The sequence below is a fragment of the Lissotriton vulgaris genome, chromosome 3_1, assembly GCF_964263255.1.
Source record: "Lissotriton vulgaris chromosome 3_1, aLisVul1.2, whole genome shotgun sequence".
NCBI lineage: Eukaryota > Metazoa > Chordata > Amphibia > Caudata > Salamandridae > Lissotriton > Lissotriton vulgaris.
Window position 1 is genome coordinate 2013757922 of NC_141689.1, and position 22788 is coordinate 2013780709.

Here is a 22788-nt window from a genome sequence, read left to right on the forward strand (position 1 = left end):
TCACAGTAGCATGCTCTGGTATATGGGCTTGACAACTTAAGGTGGTACGCTGCAATGATCAGTGCGACAGTACTTATCTGGACTATAAACCTCATACTTTGCTCCCAGGGTCGAGTCGACAGGACTCCTGGACTTTGCTCCTACCAAGCACTCTGCTCTTCCTCAAGGATCCTCTTGTCTCTGCAGGCAGATGCTGGGGCTTAGATCAACTGGTCTTGGTCTTTCCAGGTATTGTCCCCCTCACCCAGCTGGGAGACTTTACTTCACAGTCATGGTCACAACAGGCTGAAGTCTTGCAGAGCTTCTCCATGTCGATATACAGTGACCCTCTGACTGCCAGTTGACAATTTAAGAAACTCAAACTCCCCTTTTCATAATCCATTTCCGGATAAAGTTGTGATTCAGTGTCTCGACCGTTGAAATTTGTGTGGTGGATGTCGTCTCCTTAAAGTGCTCACTCCTTTGTCCTGTCCTTAATCCAAGAAGTAGTCTGTCACAGCAGGATTAACTACAAGTTTGATGATCCACGAACAAAGGCCATGGAAGTGACTCAAGGGTCACATCTGATGTCAGCCTCACTGATCTATGCTTAATAAAAGATTACAAAAGCCCCCGGCCTGCTCGTTATCATTTGCTGTCTCTGCAATATTTCTATAATCGGTCCCACCTTCATCCTGAGATGTGCCCAAGTCCAACTGACCAGTGACCTTTCCAGATTCAAAGAGCCCTTTTTAAGTCCACAGGAAAGCCTGGCTCTCCCTTCCTCCAGTGTGTTCCCTACCCAGCTCTCAGGAATGAAGTAATCCAATAATCTGTCTGGGAGGTCCCCTTCACATGAACTGTAACCCACAGGTCTCCATGTATTGTACCACTCACAAGCACACATGCACCAAAGCATGCACATGCAATCTCATGCATGCTGCAGAGTGCTACATGCTAACATGATGTAGACCAAAGGTGAGTTAAGCACACAGCAACTGAACTTTACATGAGTGGGTCTGTAGGCCCCACTCCTGTTGCACAGGTAAAAAGACCTGTTTACTCCACTAATCTGTTACAAAAACTCAGTATGCTTCCACCACTGTTCTCATGCTACTTAACTCTCAGTAAGGGCACAGTCCCCTTACCACTATGAGAGTAGCACTTTCAGCACCACTCCCAGTCTAACAAGACTGCAATCTTTGAGACTGGCCTAGTTCATGGTGCACAAACATGATGGTCATCTCCCATGACCCAAATTCAGTGCCAAGGATCCAGATATTGTTGCAACTTGGCACTCAGGGAAGGACTCCAAGTCCATTACCATGTGGAGGACTCTTCTGTCCCTACACAAGGTTTTTAATGCAATTGTGCCAAGGTCTGCCACGTATTGTGGCGAAGCCACTTTGAGCAGCCATTCATTGAGGTACATGAATACATGTATCCCTGTACTGTGAAGGTAGACTGACCACCACAGTAAACCGTCATAAACCACAAAGGGGCAGACGTAAGACTTAAAGATAGAATGGCAAGTTGAAAGTACTCCAAATCTACCACACACTAAAAGTAGGGTCTGTGGGACTGCAGGATGGGCACATGAAGAACAAGTTACTTACCTTTAATAAGGCCTTTTTTGGTAGAGAAGAACAAGTTACTTACCTTCGTATCTGGTAGAGGCACAGTCTAGCCGCAGATTCCCTAACTTGTGAATTCTCCCTAGGCGTCAGATTGGATCCGGAAAATGTTCTCAGTAGTACCTATTCGCGCCGGAGGCAGCGCTGCATGGCTCCGTGCAATGTCGTCTCCAGATATGACATCAACGGAGCCATAACAGTCCCCTCCGGCGTCAGCCTCTCTGCGTGGAACGAGGAGACACATAGAAACTGGCTGCAGAGACCGTGTGCTAAAAAGAGTAAAGAACTTTACAACAACAAACAATGAAGGGAAGAGCAGAAAAAGGGAGAACCACTCCCACACCAACAGTCAGTCAATCAGGGAGTAAGAGACTGAAGACCCCACGACCAGACCTTAAGGTCAATGCAGAGTGAGGAGGATGGGCGTGCGTTAAGGAATCTGCAGCTAGACTGTGTCTCTACCAGATACATCATTACCGAAGGTAAGTAACTTGTTCATCTGATAGAGACATCTAGCCGCAGATTCCCTAACTTGTGAATTAGATACCATAGCCATAAACTCTTCGAAGAGGGTCTCCAAACTAATCCTACAAGAGGTCTAGGAGGACTGGTTGACCTCACCTCAGTGGGAAAGGATAAGGAAGTCCTTCTAAAGGTGTTAAAGACAACAACAACAGTGCAAACAAGGAATATGCACCAAGAGCAAGGAGCATGTTTCCTTGGGTATAGAAGTACCAGCGTACAATGCCCGTGGTAACCCAACTCCAAGGAAGATGGTCATGGATCCAATTAAACTGAAGGCTTATTGGCCCACCAGAAAGTGGATGGAAGACCATTAGAAAGGGCAGAGAAGTCTGCAATGTGTATAATAAAGGACTGAAAAACACACAAGATTATGGACAAAATGTTGCACAATGGCAAAACATTAACCCCCAGTCACAGATCTGGGTTTAATCCATCGTTATTTTTCTCACCAAGCCACCCCAGTTCAGACATGGCCATATGCTAATCAGTCTTGACCCTGTGCCTCATGGGAACAGTCCAGACCGAACTGCCAAGCCATGTCTTCCCTGGACCGGAATCAAGCATCCTAGGACCGGTTTCTGGCCATCAGCCAGGATAGCTTGACTCCAGTGGTGTAGTGAGCACGGGATCCACGTCTGGGCATACCCTTCCCACATAGGGTGAACAGCAAAACACACAAGATGATGGACGGAATGTTGCACACTGGCAAAAAAGTCACCCCCAGTCACAGATCTGTGTTTAATCCATCGTTATGTTGCTCAACAAGCCAACCCAGTTCAGACATGGCCATATGCAAATCAGTCGACCCTGTGCCCCATGAGAACAGTCCAGACCGAACTGCCAAGCCATGTCTTCCCTGGAACGGAATCAAGCATCCTAGGACCGGTTTCTGGCTTTCAGCCTTCATCAGCCAGGATAGCTTGACTCCAGTGGCGTAGTGAGCCCGGGACCAACGTCTGGGCAAACCCTTCCCACATAGGGTGAACAGCAAAACACACAAGATGATGGACAGAATGTTGCACAATGGCAAAACATTAACCTCCAGTCACAGATCTGGGTATAATCCATCATTATTCTGCTCACCAAGCCACCCCAGTTCAGACATGGCTATATGCAAATCAGTCTTGACCCTGTGCCTCATGGGAACAGTCCAGACCAAACGTTTTGCCATTGTGCAACATTTCGTCCATCAATTGTGGTTTTTGCATTAATAAAGGACGGAGCCACCAGACTGACTAACAGGAGGATGGCATTCATCTTTAGGTGAAAGAAAATGGCTACTAAAGGAACCAAAACAGATCCTTAAGTGCAAAGAAGAGCCAAGGTATGAAGAAAAAGTGCGATGGAATCTGTCCAAGCACAAGAAAATGAAATAAATCTCCTCCACCAGGTGGGAAAAAAAGATACATTGATAGATCAGCACTGCCACTGAACACAGAGCCTGGTCTCAAGAAAAGAATCCGGAAATTCTGGTAAGGTAAAACGGAGCCTGGGAAGAAAAGGGAGAAAAACAAAATTCCACACAAATCGCCTGACAACAGTGAGGGTGCCAAATGTGAACCCTAAGTACACTAACAAAAGGGAAAGTAGAAACCATAAGGCTTCTGCCTCGATAAGAGCTATTAGAACCATAAGACTCCTGCCTTGATAAGAATAATAGAAGGAGGACCACCATACACAAACCCACTTAACTCTGGTATGGTAAGGCCCTAGAATGAGACAGACATCAAACGAATAATGCTTCTAACATGGAGAACGTTTTATTCTCTATCTTTCTCCCCGTTCTCCTATTTACTTATTTAGTAAGTATTTCTTTCTTCTTTTTTGTCTTGGAAATCGATGGACATGACGTGGCTGAAAGCCTATTTAACACAAGGCACTAGCTTAGCAGTATACCTATTCAGGTGATGCATGCTGTAGCCCAAACAATTCGGCAATGCTCAAGGCACATTGACAACACCCAGTGAGCAACCATAGAAAAAGACAAGGGTGGGGGAGAGGTAGACCTTCCTAGAACAGGATAGGCCAGAGCACAAGGCAACATTGCGTGCTAGAAGAATATCCACAGGCATGTACTTCCCAAGGGGAAAAACATGAAGTAATGTGCATGCCCAAAGCACGTACCAATATTTAGGCTAAGGCAACAGGAATTATAACTGAGCATTCCTCCATGATCAAACAGAATACCCAAAAGAAAAACTTCCTCAAGACAGAGGAGAGGGTAACCATGAAATTGAAAGTACATATAGAACAGAAGTTCATACAAGGATAGTTCAACCATAAGGCAAGGGGAGCACCTCTCATAACGGTCAAGAGGCAAGAAATACTGGTCACGCAACAACCGTGAGGAAGGGAGATCACGGAATAGCTGTGGGGTTGGGCAGAAGGAAAAACACGAAAAACAAAGCGTTCTACAATCAAAACGTCAACCGGACGGACCCTGCTGAGCGTCCGCGGAGTGGGGATAGTCAATACCTGGGGATCCCGGATATTCCCCGGATATTCCCCAACATCAGAGGAACTCAAGTCCCCGGCTTGGGGAGGCGCCTGCACCCACCGAGGTTGGGAAGACAACCCCCCCCCCACTCTGCCACCGGTGGTGAGATTTGATCCCTTGCATGGGAGGGGCCTGCCACACTACATCACATATCCACAAGGCGGCCCTTTCAAAACATGCCCTACAATTCCTATCTTCCCCTCCTTGTATCAAATTACAACAGATCATTCTGCCGTCCTTTTGACATGAGAGGTCTTTTTCTAACCCAGTCATTCTGGACCCTCATGGGAATGGGGGGCTGCGGGTCAGAAAAGGGGCACCCCCCAACCCGACATACCTATTGTCCGACCGGTGTTATGTCTTCTTTGTTTGTAATGCAATAAAAAATTATTTAAACAAAAACATAAGCTTTGGGACAACAAGGTTCCATGAAACTTGCCCGTCTTTCCTAAAGCTAAGAGAGATGACATAGTGCAACACTGGCGGACATGACGAAATCCACAAGGTGGATACAGCAAACAGCGGGAAAAAACTATCCACGAGAGGCAATGCATAAAAAACCCTTTGCAGAAAAAAACATGCTGCCATTGACACAATCGAAGGACAGAACGAGACAACTGCAATCGAGTGTAGAGCCAAGACTGCATACCATGGATAAGTGATTGAACTCCCAAGCAGCGGGGGAAACAAGGGCTGCCAAGTAAATGAACCAGGAACGCAATAAAAAGGGGCAGAATAACAAGTCCAAGGGTTGGAGGGTTAGGGGGGGGGGGGCAATAAGCCAGAGTGGCCAATTTCGCACGTATCACACAATGCCAAAGGAAACCGCTTGATAAGGGATTCACGTAACAGTGGCATCCAAGGAACTGAATGGCCAGTGGAGTAGGGCCTTCTGCATGGTTACAAAACAGAACCAAGGACCACTAAGACACTGATCTGGTGATAGACGCCACAACGCATATATGGCATTGCAATAACAAGGAAGAATCCAGGAAGGGGCAAGCATCTACATAAGGCTGCATCTGCTTGGGCTCCAAAAATATGGACCCCTTCAAATGAATGGCATGTCAAGAAAGACTATCTGGAAGCGTCTGAAAATCCGAACGCCCGAAGCCAGGCGGTGGCGACGCAATGCCACAGCCGACGCCATGGCTCGACCAATGGAATCCGTGAGGTCCAATCCACACCTGATGAGCAGTTTACTTGCCTGGCGACCATCGACAATCAATTTGGTCAACTCGTCCTTGTTAGCCTCTGGGAACAAGGGTAAAAGCTGTGCCAGGGAGTCCAACAAGGCATGGAGAAAATGTTTGAGGATGCAAATAGTGTTAGTGGTGCGTAAAGCAGCACTAGAAGGGGAAAAAATGCGTTTTCTGCAAGAATCATGCCTCGTGGACTCCTTATCAAGGGGGGAGTGTGGAAAGCCGTAATGGCCTGTACTATGAAGCTGCGGTGTGTCCGCTGTCGTATAAGGCAAGCATGATCCCCTGAGGCAGGGCGATATTAGTGGGCAAAAGTATGGTCCACTGGTATACCGGACTGAGGCTTTGCCCATGCCTCAATAAAATAACAGACAATGCCTTGCAAAAGGGGGGTACTGGTTCAACTCACGACTGGAAGGGGTGAAGGACCTCCATGAGAGGGTAATACATCAGCCACTCTTCTCAAAACGCCTGCAAAAGAAGAACTGGCTACCGAGGCAAGGCCAGTAGGCAACAACAGATGAAGCAGGGAATGAATCTAGCCCACTGGCTTCACCCAGCTAAGCAATCCAGCTGTCCAACATAGGAGGAGCTGCTTCTAAATGTACATGTACAGGAATTTATATAGCGCAAATCACCGAGCGGTTTCTAAGCGCTTGCTTAGGGAACCCGTCCTGGTATTCCCCCTGTGAGATAACCCCAGCAGGGTATCCGCAAGGTGCAAGCCAGGCATCCCGCCGCGAGGGGCCGTTGTGGAGATTAAGCAAGCTATTGCCCAGAGTCGCAGAGTGTGAACCCGTGAATCGAGTAGGCACCGGAGCGAGAATTGTCGAGTCCATGGACATTTTAGGACTCAAGACCCCGCCGAGCTGGGAATTGAACCCTGGTCCCGGGCTGACCTCTGCTTCCAGGTCTGCCTCCTCTAACCAGTGAGCCACACTTCAAGGGGGTATCTCACATTCTTCCCCCAATTGGCCTTCTGAAACCCTCACAAAATCCATCTGCCTCGGAAATGGTTCCGTAACAGGCGTTAGACGTCACCAACCCAACGTCGTACCAACGTCCGCCTTGGAAGGGGGAAAACATCAGCTGACGTTGGCTCCGTTGTAAGGCGCCGAGGCGAAGTCGACCACACAAAGTGCACGGTGCGGTTGTGCACCGACTCCGGCTTGAAGTCTTCCGCCGCTGTGAAAATCGGCACCAGTGGGGCAACCGACGTCATGTTTGAGTCGCCCGACTTCACTGGTGGGGGTCCCGAAAGACCGTGCACAGACGGTCTGTGTCAGAGACTGGAACTACCACTGAGGGTGAACCCGTCGGCGATGGCGCAGTGATTGCACCTACTATCCCCTTGGGGCCCGCAGGCGCTCCAGAGGGGGACGAGAGCCCAAAGATCAGATTAAGGGCCTGATAGTACTCTTGCATCTGATTCCAGGTCGTCTCGGCTCAAGGAAAGGGCAGGAGGCGCGGGAGCGACACAGGCGGAAGTAGGAGCCATGGTCCCAGCGAGTCATAGAAGTCACAGAGGCCCAGAACTTTGATTTTCTATGACACCACTTACCATGAGAGGTTCCCAAGGCAAGCGCGGAGATACCCCTTCGGGGGTCGATTCTGGCGCTATATAAGAAATATAATAATAATAATAATAATAATAATAGTAGTCGGAGACGGGGACTGCTGCCGTTGACCACTGGGAGAAGAGCGGGGCTTACAGGAATGACCCCTGAATCGAGAGTATGGTCAATGTCGCATGGAGGTGGAGGTCCGCGACAAGCCATGCGCCACTACTGCAGAGCCTTTGGTTTGAACCGCTGGCAGGCGTCACACTTTCGTCAGAATCGTGATGTTCACCCAATCACAACACACATTTAGGATGTGGGTCTGTACTTGACATAGGGCGACAAAGGACCCACAAAATCTGCCTCTAGTGTTTCGGCTCCAAGCACAGCTTGGCTTTGTAGGACTGCTGCATGAAAATGAACTTAAAGGCTATCCATTACCAAAAAGTCAAATTTGCTTCCAACAAAACTCCGAAGGAAGTCCAAGACGGTCTGGCTCGGTCGAAGTCAAGTGTGTAGGCACGTTCCAAAGGCCAATCTTGTCATCGATCAGCTCAGGTAAATCAAAGAAGTCCTAAAATCATAAGAAACCCAAATACATTCAGAGGACGAAGATTAAAAATCTGCCTCAGCCCTTCATCCTTCTTGGGCACTAGAAAATAACAGTAGTAAACCCTCTTGTCCATTAACGATTCCTCTCAATGGCTCCCTTCGCCATTAGCGACATTATTTCATGTCAAAAGGACGGCAGAATGATCTGTTGTAATATGATACAAGGAGGGGAAGATAGGAATTGTAGGGCATTCTTTTCTAACAAGAGGCAGCATCTACCGATCTGAAGTGGAGATTAACAGCAGAGTAGGAAAAATCGAATCCTGCTGACTGTGAAAGGTCTTGTAAGGGTAAATCACAGAAGTTTGGAAGCTGTTGTGGTGAGGGAGAAGGTGGAAGATTGGTGTACTTGGTGGTGTTTAAGACCCTAGACAGCCCCCCACATTCTCTGGAGCCACTAAAAGTCTAACCAAGCTGCTGTGTTTTGTTGTGAGGGCTGCAGTTGTCAACAAGCTAAACCATACAAATACAATATGGATCCATAGAAGGGCATGCTCATTACGGATGCCTGAGCATCACTGGAAAACCCAATAGCTTTCATCCAGGCATCACGCCTCATCATGACACAGGGGCCAGTGGCACAACCCACACGTTGTGTCAAGGTCAGTTCTCAATACATACTTGGCCATCTTAAACTGTTTGGGCAAAGACTATCCTAAATTTGTCAGGGACAGCCAGTAAGATCTCACCAGCCATGTTTCAAACAGCATGGTTATAAAAAGCAAAATGTTACTTATCGCACTTGACTAGCCAGCGCGCACATCCCTGCTTTTGCAAAGGTAATACCTTTGTGTGGTTTAGTGTAAGCAATAAATAACTGTTGTGCTTTATGAAAGGGTGTCATCCTGCGAATGTCGCCCTCTTGATATCTAATGTGTCAAATGTTCTCTCTATTACTGAGTCGTGGTGTGGGAAGAACACCAGGAGTTCAACTGTCTGGTTGAGATGGAAAGGGGAGTCCACCTTGGGAAGAAACTTAAGGTTAGTTCCAAGTACTACTTTGTCAGCGTGGACATTAAAAAACGTTTATTCCAGCGCGAGAGCTTGGATTTTATTCACATGCCTGAAAGTGACTGGACTAGAAACACCAACTTACATAACAGAAATTAGACAGGGCACATACGAAGTAGCTCAAAGCCTAGTGAGGACCACACAGAGGTTTCAGGAAGGGGCTGGAGGTAACCTGGGGGGGGATAACCCTTTTAAGTCCATCCATACAGGCTTTAATGATGGTAATAATGAAAAGTGGTTCCTGATCTGCCACTACAGCCAAATGCAAACAAATGAAGAGTAAGCCAGACCCAAGTGTTGCAAGGGAAACAAGTAGCAGAAGACTGGCTGGTAGTAGTGAATCAATATGTTTGGATAGGCAATAGTGGACAAGCCTCTTCCACTTTACTGCATAGCAGGATCGAGTAGTGGGAGGGTGAGCCCCCTGAGGATGGACATACATTCAGTTGGTCGATTTGGGTAGCCAAACTCTAGGACCTCAGTAGCCAATTCGCTAGTTTGAGCTCCTTGGGGCCGGGGTGTCTCCTGAAGTTGAGTGAGAAGATTTGACCAGTGGAGAAGCTTCTTCAGGGGGAGTACAGACAACTCTACAATAGTTGTGAACCAGGGTTGTCTGGCCCACATGGGATTCACTAGGGTGAAAGGGAGGCACATCTGCCGTAGCCTCCACACCACATATGGACGAAGTGGGAGAGGCAGAAAAGTATACGCAAATATTCCTGACCAGTTCATCCATAGTGCTTTGCCCATGGACTGTGGGTGTGGAAGCTTGGGGGCGAATCTTAGGCATTTGCAGTTTTCAGCAGTTGAAAAACGATCTACGTTGGGGACCCCCCAATGCTGTAAGTATGAGAGCAGGACTTAGGGGTGGAGTTTCCATTTGTGGACTTGTCGCATCCTGCTGAGAAGGTCTGCATAGTAGTTGTCCCAAAAGGTACTTCGTTAGCAGAGGTAGCTTTTGGTGGATCACCAAATGTTCTGCACTACCGCAGATTGCTGGGGAGAATTTGTGTCCCCTTGTTTCTGAAGGCAGTACATAGCAGTCATGTCGTTAGTTTTGACCAGGCCGGTCTTGTAATAGACGTGGCAGAAGAAAGCTTTGAGAGCCATTTGGACTGCCAGTAGTTCAAGATAATTTATGCAGAAGGTCTACTGAAGGTGTCCACATGCCTTCAACAGTCAGATTCTTGAAATGTGCCCCTGACCCCGTGAGAGAGGTGTCTATGGTGATGGTCACTTGGGGAACTGGGTCTAGCAAGAGCCTGGCTTGCAACAGGTTAGTGCTGTTCTACCACTACAGAGAGAGAGATGTGTGCTGGCCCAAATCAGCAGTAGTACCTCCCAGAGACCCTCTGCTGGCGACCATTGTTCGCCGGGCACCAGTGAAGCAGACACATGTGTAATCGAGCATGAGGAAAGATGGTGATGCATGAGGTCATCATGCTGAGGAGGAGCATTACTGTCCTGACTGTTAGCTGACAATCTAGCTGGAAGAGAGACAACAGAAGGTGGAAAGCTTAAACCCATGTGGGGCTGGGATAAGCCAGTCCAGTGACCGAATCTAGAAATGCCCCTAGAATGTACTGTATCTGAAGGGGTTGGAGGTGAGACTTGCCCAAGTTGATGGTGAACCTGAGATTGTAGAGTAGATCTGAGGTGATCTGGGTGTGGACCACCCACTGCTGTCTTCTTGCACTCCTGATCAGATAGTCGTTGAGGAAAGGAAAAACGTGGATGCCACCTCTCCCTCTGAGATCAGTGGCTACCACTGTGAAGCATTTGGTAAAGACTTTAGAAGCCGTTGTTACCCCGAAGGGCAGAACCTTGAATCGAAAGTGTTGTCCACTTACCAAGAACCTAAGGCAATGGCGGTGAACAGGGTGGATTGGGATGTGGAAACAAAAGTCCTTCAGGTCGAGGGCAGTCATGAAGCCACCTTACTGCAGAAATTATGTCCTGGAGCGTGACCATGCAGAAGTGTTCCGACAGGATGTACTTGTTGAGGGGCCTGAGGAACCCGGGGGATATGTTTAGGGTGGAGAAGTAAGTTTCAGGCAGTAGCCCTGTTCTACAATGGACGGAACCTATTGGTCTGAGGTTATGTTTTGCCATTGTATGAGAAACTGCTACAAGCATTCCCAGACAGGTAATGAAGTCAGGGGAAGGGAGATGGAGTCACTGCCTGGCAGAAGCGTCTCCCTTTCCCGCACTACATCTGCCCTTGAGATCATTTCCCCAATAAGAAAAATCCCTGGGAGGATTGATGTTGTCACTGGTGTGAGGTGGAAGCATCTTGGAAAGTCATTTTGGTGCCACCACAGAATTGTGAGTGGCGAAAAAAGTCAAGGGCTGATGGGTCCATTGCCTTGGCCCTGTTCTTCTTGATCTTCTCTACCATGTAATCAACTTGAAGACCATAAATGAGTTATACCTCATCAAAGGGCATGTTAAATCAGATGCTACTGCACTTCTGGCTTGAAGCCAGAAACACAGAGCCAAGCATGTCGGCAGATGAGAACGCTAGAGTAAATACCTCTCGCAGCAGTGTCAGCTGCGTCCAGTGCACACCTGATGGTCATGCGGTGATAGTTTAACCCTCCGCTAGGAGCTCATGTACTGATCCGTAAGTTGTTGGATCAGGTCTTCCATTTCATTCCACTATGTTCGGTGAGTAGGCTGACCTAGTTGGCGATGAGCTAATGGATGGCAGATCGAATGGACACCAGTTTGCCCACCGCATCAATCTTTTTACTTTCTTTGTCGGGTGGGTGTCTCCAGTACCAAGTGCATTTGCGAGTTTACAGGTGGTTTACACGACCAGAGAATCTGGTGGAAGCTGCCAACTGATCTAATGTCGGTCTAAAGGGAAGGCCTTGTGCTTTTTGTCAACTCTGGTCATAACAGTTGTTTTTAAAGACATCCTGAGTGGATTTCCAAAGACCCTTAAGCATGGATAGGTATTGCGTTGAAATCGTTTTCACCAGGAAGTCATCCTCCTCTGTGATGTGTGCGAGTCCAACTTGCGAATGGTGGCCGCTGTGTGAATGACCTCATGATGTGAGGTGGTATCATCAGGAGGGGAAGGTTTGGCTAAGTGGAAGTCAGGGTGCCTATTGTTCAGTTTCCGAGAACAGTTCTTCAAACAAAACTAGCCACAACAAAAATAGAAAATAAGGCAGAGACTTGCAGCCCTGGCCGTGGGAGAATGGACCGAATCACTTGTCTAGACACACTGACCCTAGATGCACGAAAAGTCAGGTTCACTTTGACCAGCGCTGCACCATTGTTTGCTTGACACTCTGTTTGGAAAATGTATAAAATAAGTGGGATTCAAAACTCACCATTTAGTACTTGTTCCATATTCTTCTTGACCAAGAAAGGGAGTACTCCACAGAGTACTCTAAAAACGGCTGTGACACCAGTGCTGATGTCTGCGTGACAGCCAGGCACCCAGAGTTGAGAAGTCTGCGCTTACTGCTGCAGGAGCTGATGGTCTGCCTAAGTGTCTAGAAGCTTACCGACCAGCTGAGAGAGTGAGTGTGTGCCAGCCCTTGCAACGGGAGACACTGTCCGGAATGGAAAGCCTAGCGTGAGAAGCATTCCTACTGTTGCATCCACCACCATATTCCCCCCTTTTTTTGTTTATCTCCAGGTGTCAATTTACTTCCTTCCCCGTATTTCCTTGTAGGTCGAGACTCACACTACTGGAAAGTCTCTGTGGCTGTGTTGCCAACCCAGGCCGAATTTCTAGCAGGCAATGCACCTACTCTTCTCCCGCCCTACTGGCTGAAAACACGAGGGAAAGCAGTAATAAATAGGAATAAAGGTATCTCGCTCCCATGAATTATCTGGCTGTTAGTGCATCTGAAATGGTGCACCGTCCATATGAAAATCATCAACAGACTCTACATCAATTGCTAGCTAAAATGTTAAATGGGATGTTCCAGAGACAGAGGAAGCTCAATTGACATACAGTGATGACTGCCCACTGTCAGCACTAATCTCAGAAAATGACAGTGTAATGTTTCAAAGCAAACACAAGGAGATGATGGACGGAGTGCTTGCCTGAACCGGACCCCCGGTCTCAGGATTCTTGTCTCCGGTTCAGGGAAGACATGGCTTGGCAGTTCGGACTAGACTGTTCCCATGGGGCACAGGGTCAAGACTGATTTGCATATAGCTGAGTCTGAACTGGGGTGGCAAAGTGAGCTAAAGAATGATGATGGATTCAACCCAGATCTGTGATTGGGTGGGTGGGGGGGGGGGGGGGGGAGTTTGAAAAGTTTCAGCACTCCGTCTATCATCTCCTTGTGTTTTCCCTAGGTTGGCAGGGTATGCCCAGATGTGGATCCCTTGCTCACTTTGCCACTGGATTTAAGCAAGCCTGGCTGATGAGGGCTGTTAGCCCGAAACCGATACCAGGATGCTTGTTTCTGGTCCAGGGAAAACATGGCTTGGCAGTTCGGTGTCTGGACAGTTCCCATGAGACACAGGTTCAAGACTGATTTGCATATGGCTGTGTTTGAACTTGGGTGGCAAGGGGAGGTAAAGAATAATGATGGATTCAACCCAGATCTGTGACTGGGGGTGAGTGTCTGAAATGTTTCAGCACTCCGTCCATCATCTCCTTGTATTTGCAGTGTAATGTTTCACTCAATAACAGAACACCAATCAGCAAAGTCACTGCACTACCAATCAAAACTGACCACAAGCAGTGCAAGTAAGGGCGGGTATTGTAAAAAGCTAGGCGTTATCCACTTAAGAAACATCCCAAAAACGGAATTTGAAAAAATATCTGCAAGTTTAAGTTTCTACCCCCATTTGGTTGCTTTAAACATTTGCATTAATGTGCATATCAAATGTCAAAATTGATTGCACTTAGTGCATGAAATAGAGAGATAATACAAACTGACCAGGAACTGTTGAATAAGCGTAAAGGAAATCTGCCTCCACTGGAATTCTCTGTTGCTCATCAGACGAATCTCCTCCACTGTCTGCCTCAATTCCTCCATCTAATTCTGTTCCTCTGCAGGCCTATAAAATAAAACAAATGATCAAATTTAGTTTGGTCAATGCTATTCATCTCATTATTGAACAAAGTTTCTCCAAACACATAATATATAAAACAAAGAGGAAAACATTAGTAGTAACCAAACATTTTGTCAATTGCACTGGATATATTTAACATGCAGAATAAATCACTGTTAACAGAAGCTATAAAAACAGACAAGATACATTGAAAACACAACTAGAATATATGAGATTCTCCAAGTATGTGTGTACAGGGACAGCTTTGTTAATACCCTTTGCCATGCAAATTGTACAGTATTGTAGAGTATGCACGGACCAGTGACCAAATGGTATTGATGCAGATACGTGTATGGGCAACCCTACAAACATTAGACACTCTAAAGCTCAATTTATGTAGTACTTATAGCAAAACACTAATATAAACAGTTCAATGTCATGCTCAATGGAGGCACTAATAACCAGTCAGGCTTGTGGTAGATGACTTTATAAACTTCACCTTATGAACATTGCTAAGTGGTAGATACACTACTCGCTGTAGAAAAGGATTCTGTTACTTACCCTGTAAGCATCTGTTCTTGACATGTATTGCTGTAGATTCACATGTTTTGCATAAGTCTGTCACCTAATGTTGGGCTTGGATGATTACAAGTTGTTTTTGTTCCAAAATGTTTTCTTTGAGTCACAGGGCTATGTGACTCCTCGTCTTGGTAGTACTACACATGGACATCAACACCTTCAAATTCTTTTGCTGTGGGTAGGTGAGAATGTAAGAATGCTGTATATGTAAGCAATGAAATGTCTATGTGTTACTATGAAATAAAGTGTATGAACTGCAACCTACACAAGACTTATTGAGGAAGAGGGTTGGTGCATGTGAATCTACAGCACTACATACCAAGAACAGATGCTATATTTATTTATTTATTTATTTATTTATGGGTTTATATAGCGCTAGAATCGACTCCCGAAGGAGTATCTCTGCGCTCAAACAGAAACTGAGTGGATGGTCTTGAGATCCTAGGGAGATGCTAAGTTTGAAACAAAAATGTTTTTAACAGTTTCTTAAACGCAAAGTGATCCGTGCATAACCTGAAGGTGGCAGGGAGTTTGTTCCAAAGGCAGCGGCCAAGGTAGGAAAGAGCCTTTTCACCCAGTCTTGCCCTTCTGATGGGGGGAACTTGAAGGAGGGATTGATTGCTAGAGCGGAAAGCACATACTGGGACGTAGGGGCCAAACTTCTCCGGCAGGTATGTGGGGCCCAGGTTGTGTATAGGGTAAGTAACATTATCCGTTCGAGGCATGCGTGCTGTAGATGCACATGCTTTGGATAGACTGTCAAGCAGTCTCTCCCTAGGCAGTGGTCAACCTGTGGGCGTTGCAGTTGTTTGAAAAATAGTTTTAAGTACTGCTTGACCAACATTGGCTTTTTGGTGTGTGAATACATCCACACAATGTTTTGTGAAACTGTGTGGAGTGGACCATGTTGCTATTTTACAAATATTAGCATAGGAATGTTCCCTAAAAAATCCATGTAAGCTCCAATCTTTCTAGTGGAGTGAGCTTTTGGGGGAACAGGTAGATGTTGTTTAGCTTTTATAAAGCATGTTTGGATGCATTTAAACTCTCCATCTTGAAATGCCTGATTTAGATATTGCCTTTCCCATGTGAGGATTTGCAAAGGCAACAAATAATTTGTTTTGTCTTTCTGAATGATTCTTCCTGTAGATGTAGTAAATCAAATCAGAATAATCTTTATTTGGTTTCAAGAAATAAAACCATAAAAGCACACATAAAATATAATAAAACAATCCTCACAGAAACATACCAGATAAGATAATGACCTAGGCTAGATGTAAAAACAAGAGGTCAAGGACACAAATAGCACACAGACAATACCAAGTGAAAAAGGATCGCTCCAGTTGACAACAATTAATCACATCTGATAAAAGCCTTTGACTGACAGAAAGGTTTTTGACATCTAAAGGGTGTGTCTGGTTATGGGAAAAAAGACAGGTAAATCAATGGATTGGTTAATATGAAAATTTGAAACCACTTTTGGTAGGAATTTGGGGTTAGTTCTAAGCACTACTCTGTCATGATGTATTTGAAAGAAAGGCTCCTCAAGAGTTAATGTCTGAACTTCTAAGGCATTCTAAGAGAAGTTATTGCGATTAAAAAGGCAAGTTTCCATGAAAGGTACTGTAATTGACAAAGCGCGTAATAGTTCAAAAGGTGGACCCATTAGTCTTGTTAGGACAGCATTTAAGTTCTATGCTGGAGCAGATTGAAGTATAGGAGAAATTATCCTTTTAAAAGTCCCTCTATAAAGGCTATAATAAATGGAATTTTAAACACAGGTAGCTGCCTGTTTTGTAGATATGCTGCAATATCTGAAGATGTAATCGTACAGAGGTGTATGTCAACCCTGCACTTTTGTAAATGCCATCGGTAAAAAAGAATTGTTTGTACTTTTGCATGAAGAGGGTTGATGTCGTTTGTGGCAGAACATAACGAAAAGTTTCCAAATTTGCTGCATATCCTTGCCTTGTGTTCGGTTTGCGAGCCTCTTTGAGAATGTTCATACTTTCTTGAGATAAATTTAAGTTTGCAAATCCAAAAACTTCAGGAAGCAAATTGCAAGATTCATTTCTTTGAGATTGGGATGTCTTAGTGCTCAGGGGTTCTGAATGAGAAGGTTCACGTTAGGGGAGGCTTCTTGTGTGGGACTGAAAACCACGGTTATCGAGCCCATGTTGGAGCAATTAGTATCATGGTGAGAGATGTTTGCCTAGGTTTCCTGACCACTAATGGAAGTAGTGGAAGAAGTGGAAAAGCGTATGCAAATATCCCTGATCAGTTCATCCATAGAGCATTGCCTTTGGATTGATGGTGTGGATACTGGCTTGCGAAGTGGGTGCATTTCGCTTTTTCAATTCAATTTAGTCTTTATTTCGATCATTCTGATCATAAAAGACACATAAAAGTATACAATATCACAATAAAAATCTTAGATGAGGACATGATCACAAGATGATAAAACAGTGCATCAGAATAAATAATAGCACCTTAGTATAATAACATGGTAAAATAGTTGATTAAAAAAGACGTAAATCATTATAAAAGTCATATCATCATAGGATATTATACCAACACTAGGAATAGTTTAGTTTTAGGCATTTCATTCATACACCGTACTCAAAAGTAGCCCACCAACAATATCAGCAACAGTAAGTTAAAACTAGTCTATAGCAGCGGTTGCTTTTAAAAGATTAGACCATGTTCTCCACATCCAGCTCAAGAATTTTGCTAGGGCTATCACAATGGACTCTTGTGCACTGGTCTTCAGTAATCTTAAGAGCAGTTGCACATGACCTAGTGCCCATGTGAAGACAAATTGATTTTATCCACTTACTTCATGGCGAATTATAAGCTGGGCATACAAATAGTATGCATGGTATCGTTTCTTCCTGCTCCTGACAGAATAAACATTTACTATCTGGGCTCTTTTTCCATTTGGCAGTAAAAGATTTACATTTCGCTTTTTTTGTTGCAAACTGGTGTATTTCAGGAAACCCCCACATGTGAAAGTATGGTAGTAGAACCTTGGGGTAAATTTCCCATTCGTGGGCTTGCTGCATTCTGCTCCAAAAGTCCACCATTTGATTGCTTGTCCCTGGGACATGTTCTGCTAGAAGGTACATGTTCTGGGGTATTGCTAACCTCCATATTTTCTGTGCCAACTGAGATCATTGGAGAGAGTTTGTTCATCCTTGATTTTACATAATTGTTATATTGTCTGTTCAAATTAGGACAACTTTATGTTGTAGACGAGGTAGGAAGGCTTTGATTGCTAGATGAACAGCTTGCATCTCTAGGTGATTGATATGGAGATTCGTGTGTTTCGAATCCCATACTCCCTGAATAGTGAGTTAGCAGAGATGTGCTCCTCAGCCTGTTAGGGAAGCATCTTTGTTAGGAGAATTTGGGAAACAGGGTCCTGAAACGGCTGCCCTTAGGATAGATTCTTTGAATTCCACCGTTGCGGCGAGTTATGCGTGCGGCTGTCTACCAACACTAGATTGTGAAGCTGTCCCAGCGATTGAGTCCATTGTTGAGAGACATTGTTGTAGAGGTCTCATATTTAGTCTGGTGTGTGGGGCTAGCTAAATACAGCTCATTTTACTATGTGGTGTATTATGTCAGTGTTTGGATATGCTAATGCTAAGTGTGTGTTAAGCATGGCCTCTAGATACAACTGAGTAATGGCTGGTTGTAAATGACACTTTTGTAGGTTGATGGGAGACCCTAGTTAAAGTAGTAAAATTGATGTTGTTTGCTTTGATTAGCCAGTCGAAATATCGGAAAACAAGAATATTTTATCTGCACAGATATGCTGTCACCACTGATAGAAATTTTGTGAACACTCTTGGTGCAGTGGTATTCCCAAAGGGAAGAACTTTGAACTGATGTTTTCTTTAAAATTGAAATTGAAGGCATTTTCTGTGTGAAGGATGAATTGGTATATGGAAACCGGCTTCCTTTAGATCTAAAGCTGTGGTTAAGTCCCCTTTTTGTAATAAAGGGATGATCTCTGGGAGAGTGGAAGTGTTCTGATATAATAATGATTTAAAGGTATGAGATCGAGACTGGGCAGCAGGGATCCATCTTTTTTGGGGATAAGAAGTGTAATGAATATACTCCTGCTCCCTGAAATTGTTGTTGAACTGGTACAATTGCTCCCTTTTGTAACACAACTGTTAGCTCTTGTTGCAGGAGGATTTGATGTGTGCGTAGTTTGCGTTTGCGAGGTGGGATATTTGGAGGAGCCGTTATGTGCTCCAGACAATAAAGATGCTGGATAATGTCAAAGAACCATTGGTCTGTTGTGATTGATTTCCAATTGTTGAGAAACTATTGAAGAAGGCACCCAACAGGTGTTAAGTGGTCTGGGGGAATGGTAAGGAAGTCATTGCTTGTTATTGGCATTTGAGGAATGGGTATTGTTTCCTCTGCCTCTTCCTTTAAAAATCTTTCCTCCACAAGAACTTCTGTAGCAGAGGGTTGTCCCTAATTTTAGTATGGTGACCCAGAGGAGTCTGTGGTAGCTGATTTTGCAAAAGAACCACGGTACGCGTTAGTTTGTAGAGTTCCCATTGATTTTGCTACCTCAGGTATCTATTAGCGTGGACTCTTACTGGAGGTGGTGTATCTCCAGTAGTTTGTGAATTAGCCCTTTTTCTTGCAATCAATAGTACTAGGGAGCCCGGGGAAGTTGGCCTCTAATAAAAATGGGGTCTGATGGTGTTGCTTCGACTTTTTGTTAATGCATGCTGTAATTATCATGGCTTTGATTGGGTCTTTAAATATTCCGTTTGAATGACGTGTCATACCCTTGAGTAATGGTAAATTATTGTGCCCCTCTTGGTGTATTAGCCTAAGTCTCAAACAGAAAATCCTCTTCTATTGAATCTTTATTTAGAGTGGCCTGATGGACATAGCTGCGCCTGCTATTAGGTCCCGACAAGCAGAGGTATCATCAAGTGGTGATGAGCAAGTGGGATATAAGCAAAGGTCAGTGTTGCCTTGAGGCTCAGTATCATAATCATCCCAGGCGTCCCCTGGTTGTGCATTGTCTGGGATATCCTGATCTTCTTCGACTATTGATTGTGGGGATATGTTACCTGACTCGGGCAAATGCAGCGAGTAAAGTCTTGGAGTAGGTGGCGTTTGTGGTATAGGTGAAGTTGGAATTGTAATGTGCAATGGACTAGTTGCCGCATTCTTTCTTTTCTCCTTTATAGGTTCAACAGGAATGTCCGAAGCCTCCTCAAAACCTAACTGCTTCTTAGAAGTGTGCTGTTTTGGTGGTTGTATCATTATTGTCTTAGTTCCAGGCTGAATTTGCTGTCTTTCTGTTTCGGATCAAGCAATTGATGAAACTGCTCGAGGATTGGCTCTGGAGGTGGTTTCGGACCGAAAACAGCATTTCGGTGGTGGAAGCTTTGTTTTCGACGGAGGAACATCAGTTCCAAAATAGGAAATCTCTGTTTCGGTTACGAGACTGAGGAGTTGTGGCCTCAGATGTAAAGGAAATTAAGGCCCCTGTTGTAGGCCTAACTTTCAGAGCCGAGCAAGAGGGCTGAGCTTCAGTCCTGTTTTTGGTGTGCACCATGACTTGTCTACAGTGAGCAGGTTTTTAGGTGCAAGCCGATAGTTTCAGGTTGGGATCGGAGGTAGAAGTATTCACTGCCTGTTGCTTCTGTGATGGCTGAAAAATGGTCAAGTTATCATTGGATGGAGACTCGGAATCATGGATGGAAATGGATTCCTCCTGTGCTGCCGAAGCTTCCTCCTCCTTCTCTTGTCAACCGAAGATGTCTGGGACATCGTCCGCTTGCCTGCACTGCATTCCCTGTCATCTAGCACGTTGATCCAGAAGAGTTTATTTTTTACAGAAAATACTTGCAGGCCTCGCAGCTGTCCTCTTGATGAGTGGGCGAGAGGCATACGTTGCAAACAGGAGGTTGGTCTGTGTGAAGGTATTTGGAGTGAGACTTCTGACAGAAACGGAACGGAGTGCATTCCATCAGCACGTCATTATCCGTTGGAAATAGAAAAGTTTTACCCAACCAGGCACGGCCCGTGGGCAGAGGAAACAAGCCGAAGACCTGCTATGGAGTGGGTCTTTTGGCCGCAATACTATGCCGATCGAGACAATACCTTCAAAAGATATAAACAGACCGAAGTGAGCCCAAAGGAGTCTCGAACTGGAGCGCGAGAAACTACATCCAAACCAGTCAACGGAAAAAAAAAACAATCTGAAGATGGCGTTGATTACCATGCACAGTATTACCAAGAGGAGGAGTCACACAGCCTTGTGACTCGAAGAAAACTTATAGGAAGAAAAACAACTTGTAATCATCCAAGCCCAAACAAAGGAAGAGTGTCCGTCAGTAAGGCGTGGGTGTGATCGGGATAGCACGTATTAATATGAGGCCAGCTGTAGTTGGTCAAAAAGCTGGGCTAACTTTCTTAGAAAAAACTGATTATTTCTTCAAGAAACCCTCACTCACCCTAGTGGTGACATGCTTCATCATCGGGTCCACTCGGGAGATCGAGTACCTCCCGAGTGTGCTACGACGCCAGGAGACTGCGGAGCAGGTTGTTGTGAGAGTGAATGTGAAAAAGAAGGTGTAGTTAAAAATGTCAGAGGTTGTCCCAAAAAAACATTTATTCGCTGGTCAACTTGACATATTAAAATTAAAGCTATGTGCAGGGAAACTATCCACAAGAAATACAGGTGTTTCCCTGTTAGGGGAAGGTCAACATGTTTCTGCCCTTTAAGTGTGTGAGTTTACAGGGCTTTCGTCAGGACCAGTAAGTGGGTGTTACCTCAACAGGTATAGGCGCGCTAAGGCCTACCCTGCTGTAGGTGTGAAAGTTAAAAACAGTGGCACTATGTGTAAAAAATAAGTGCGTGAAAATACAAACCAAAGGCTTGGGGATTTACCTCTGTTGCGAGGAGCCCAGAAGTTTGTATTCAGTATGAACCACGCCCCATAGATTCAGAGGGGGGGTGGGAGCGACAATGGTACACCGCCCGCAACGCTCAGCACCCTCTCGGCACCTAGCTGTCCCCGCTGGATCTCGTTCCACGAGATCCAGCGGGGACAGCTAGGTGCCGAGAGGAGCCTAGCGAGATCCAGCGGGGACAGCTAGGTGCCGAGAGGGTGCTGAGCGTTGCGGGCGGTGTGCCATTGTCGCTCCCACCCCCCCTCTGAATCTATGGGGCGTGGTTCATACTGAATACAAACTTCTGGGCTCCTCGCAACAGAGGTAAATCCCCAAGCCTTTGGTTTGTATTTTCACGCACTTATTTTTTACACATAGTGCCACTGTTTTTAACTTTCACACCTACAGCAGGGTAGGCCTTAGCGCGCCTATACCTGTTGAGGTAACACCCACTTACTGGTCCTGACGAAAGCCCTGTAAACTCACACACTTAAAGGGCAGAAACATGTTGACCTTCCCCTAACAGGGAAACACCTGTATTTCTTGTGGATAGTTTCCCTGCACATAGCTTTAATTTTAATATGTCAAGTTGACCAGCGAATAAATGTTTTTTTGGGACAACCTCTGACATTTTTAACTACACCTTCTTTTTCACATTCACTCTCACAACAACCTGCTCCGCAGTCTCCTGGCGTCGTAGCACACTCGGGAGGTACTCGATCTCCCGAGTGGACCCGATGATGAAGCATGTCACCACTAGGGTGAGTGAGGGTTTCTTGAAGAAATAATCAGTTTTTTCTAAGAAAGTTAGCCCAGCTTTTTGACCAACTACAGCTGGCCTCATATTAATACGTGCTATCCCGATCACACCCACGCCTTACTGACGGACACTCTTCCTTTGTTTGTGTATCTATTGATTGGGGACTAAGAGTGCCTCTGAACCCTGTCTCTCCCTTTGTTGATCAATCATCCAAGCCCAACACTTGATGGCAGACTTATGCAGCGCATGAGTATCTACAGCACACATGCCTCAAACTTTTAATTGCTGGTTAGAGAGTGTTGAATGAGCCCCAATCCTCCTTACCCCACTCAAGTACAAGGCTCTCTTAAATGACCTGAAGTTCAACAAGAACCAACTTACAAACTTGGCCACATTCAACCTAGCATTCACTCAGACCGACCAACACATAAAAAATTATCCTTAATGTTGTTAAAGACAACACGAT

The 22788-nt window shown here is 45.4% G+C and overlaps 1 protein-coding gene across 1 annotated transcript in view; it reads right to left on the reverse strand.

Annotated features, from left to right (window-relative positions):
* Nucleotides 1-22788, reverse strand: part of CASP3 (caspase 3) — a 255987-nt gene that overhangs the window by 15056 nt on the left and 218143 nt on the right. The window contains exon 6 of the mRNA XM_086962484.1: nt 13933-14053. Coding sequence (XP_086818610.1) covers nt 13933-14053 — 121 coding nt within the window. The remainder of the gene's footprint in view (nt 1-13932; nt 14054-22788) is intronic.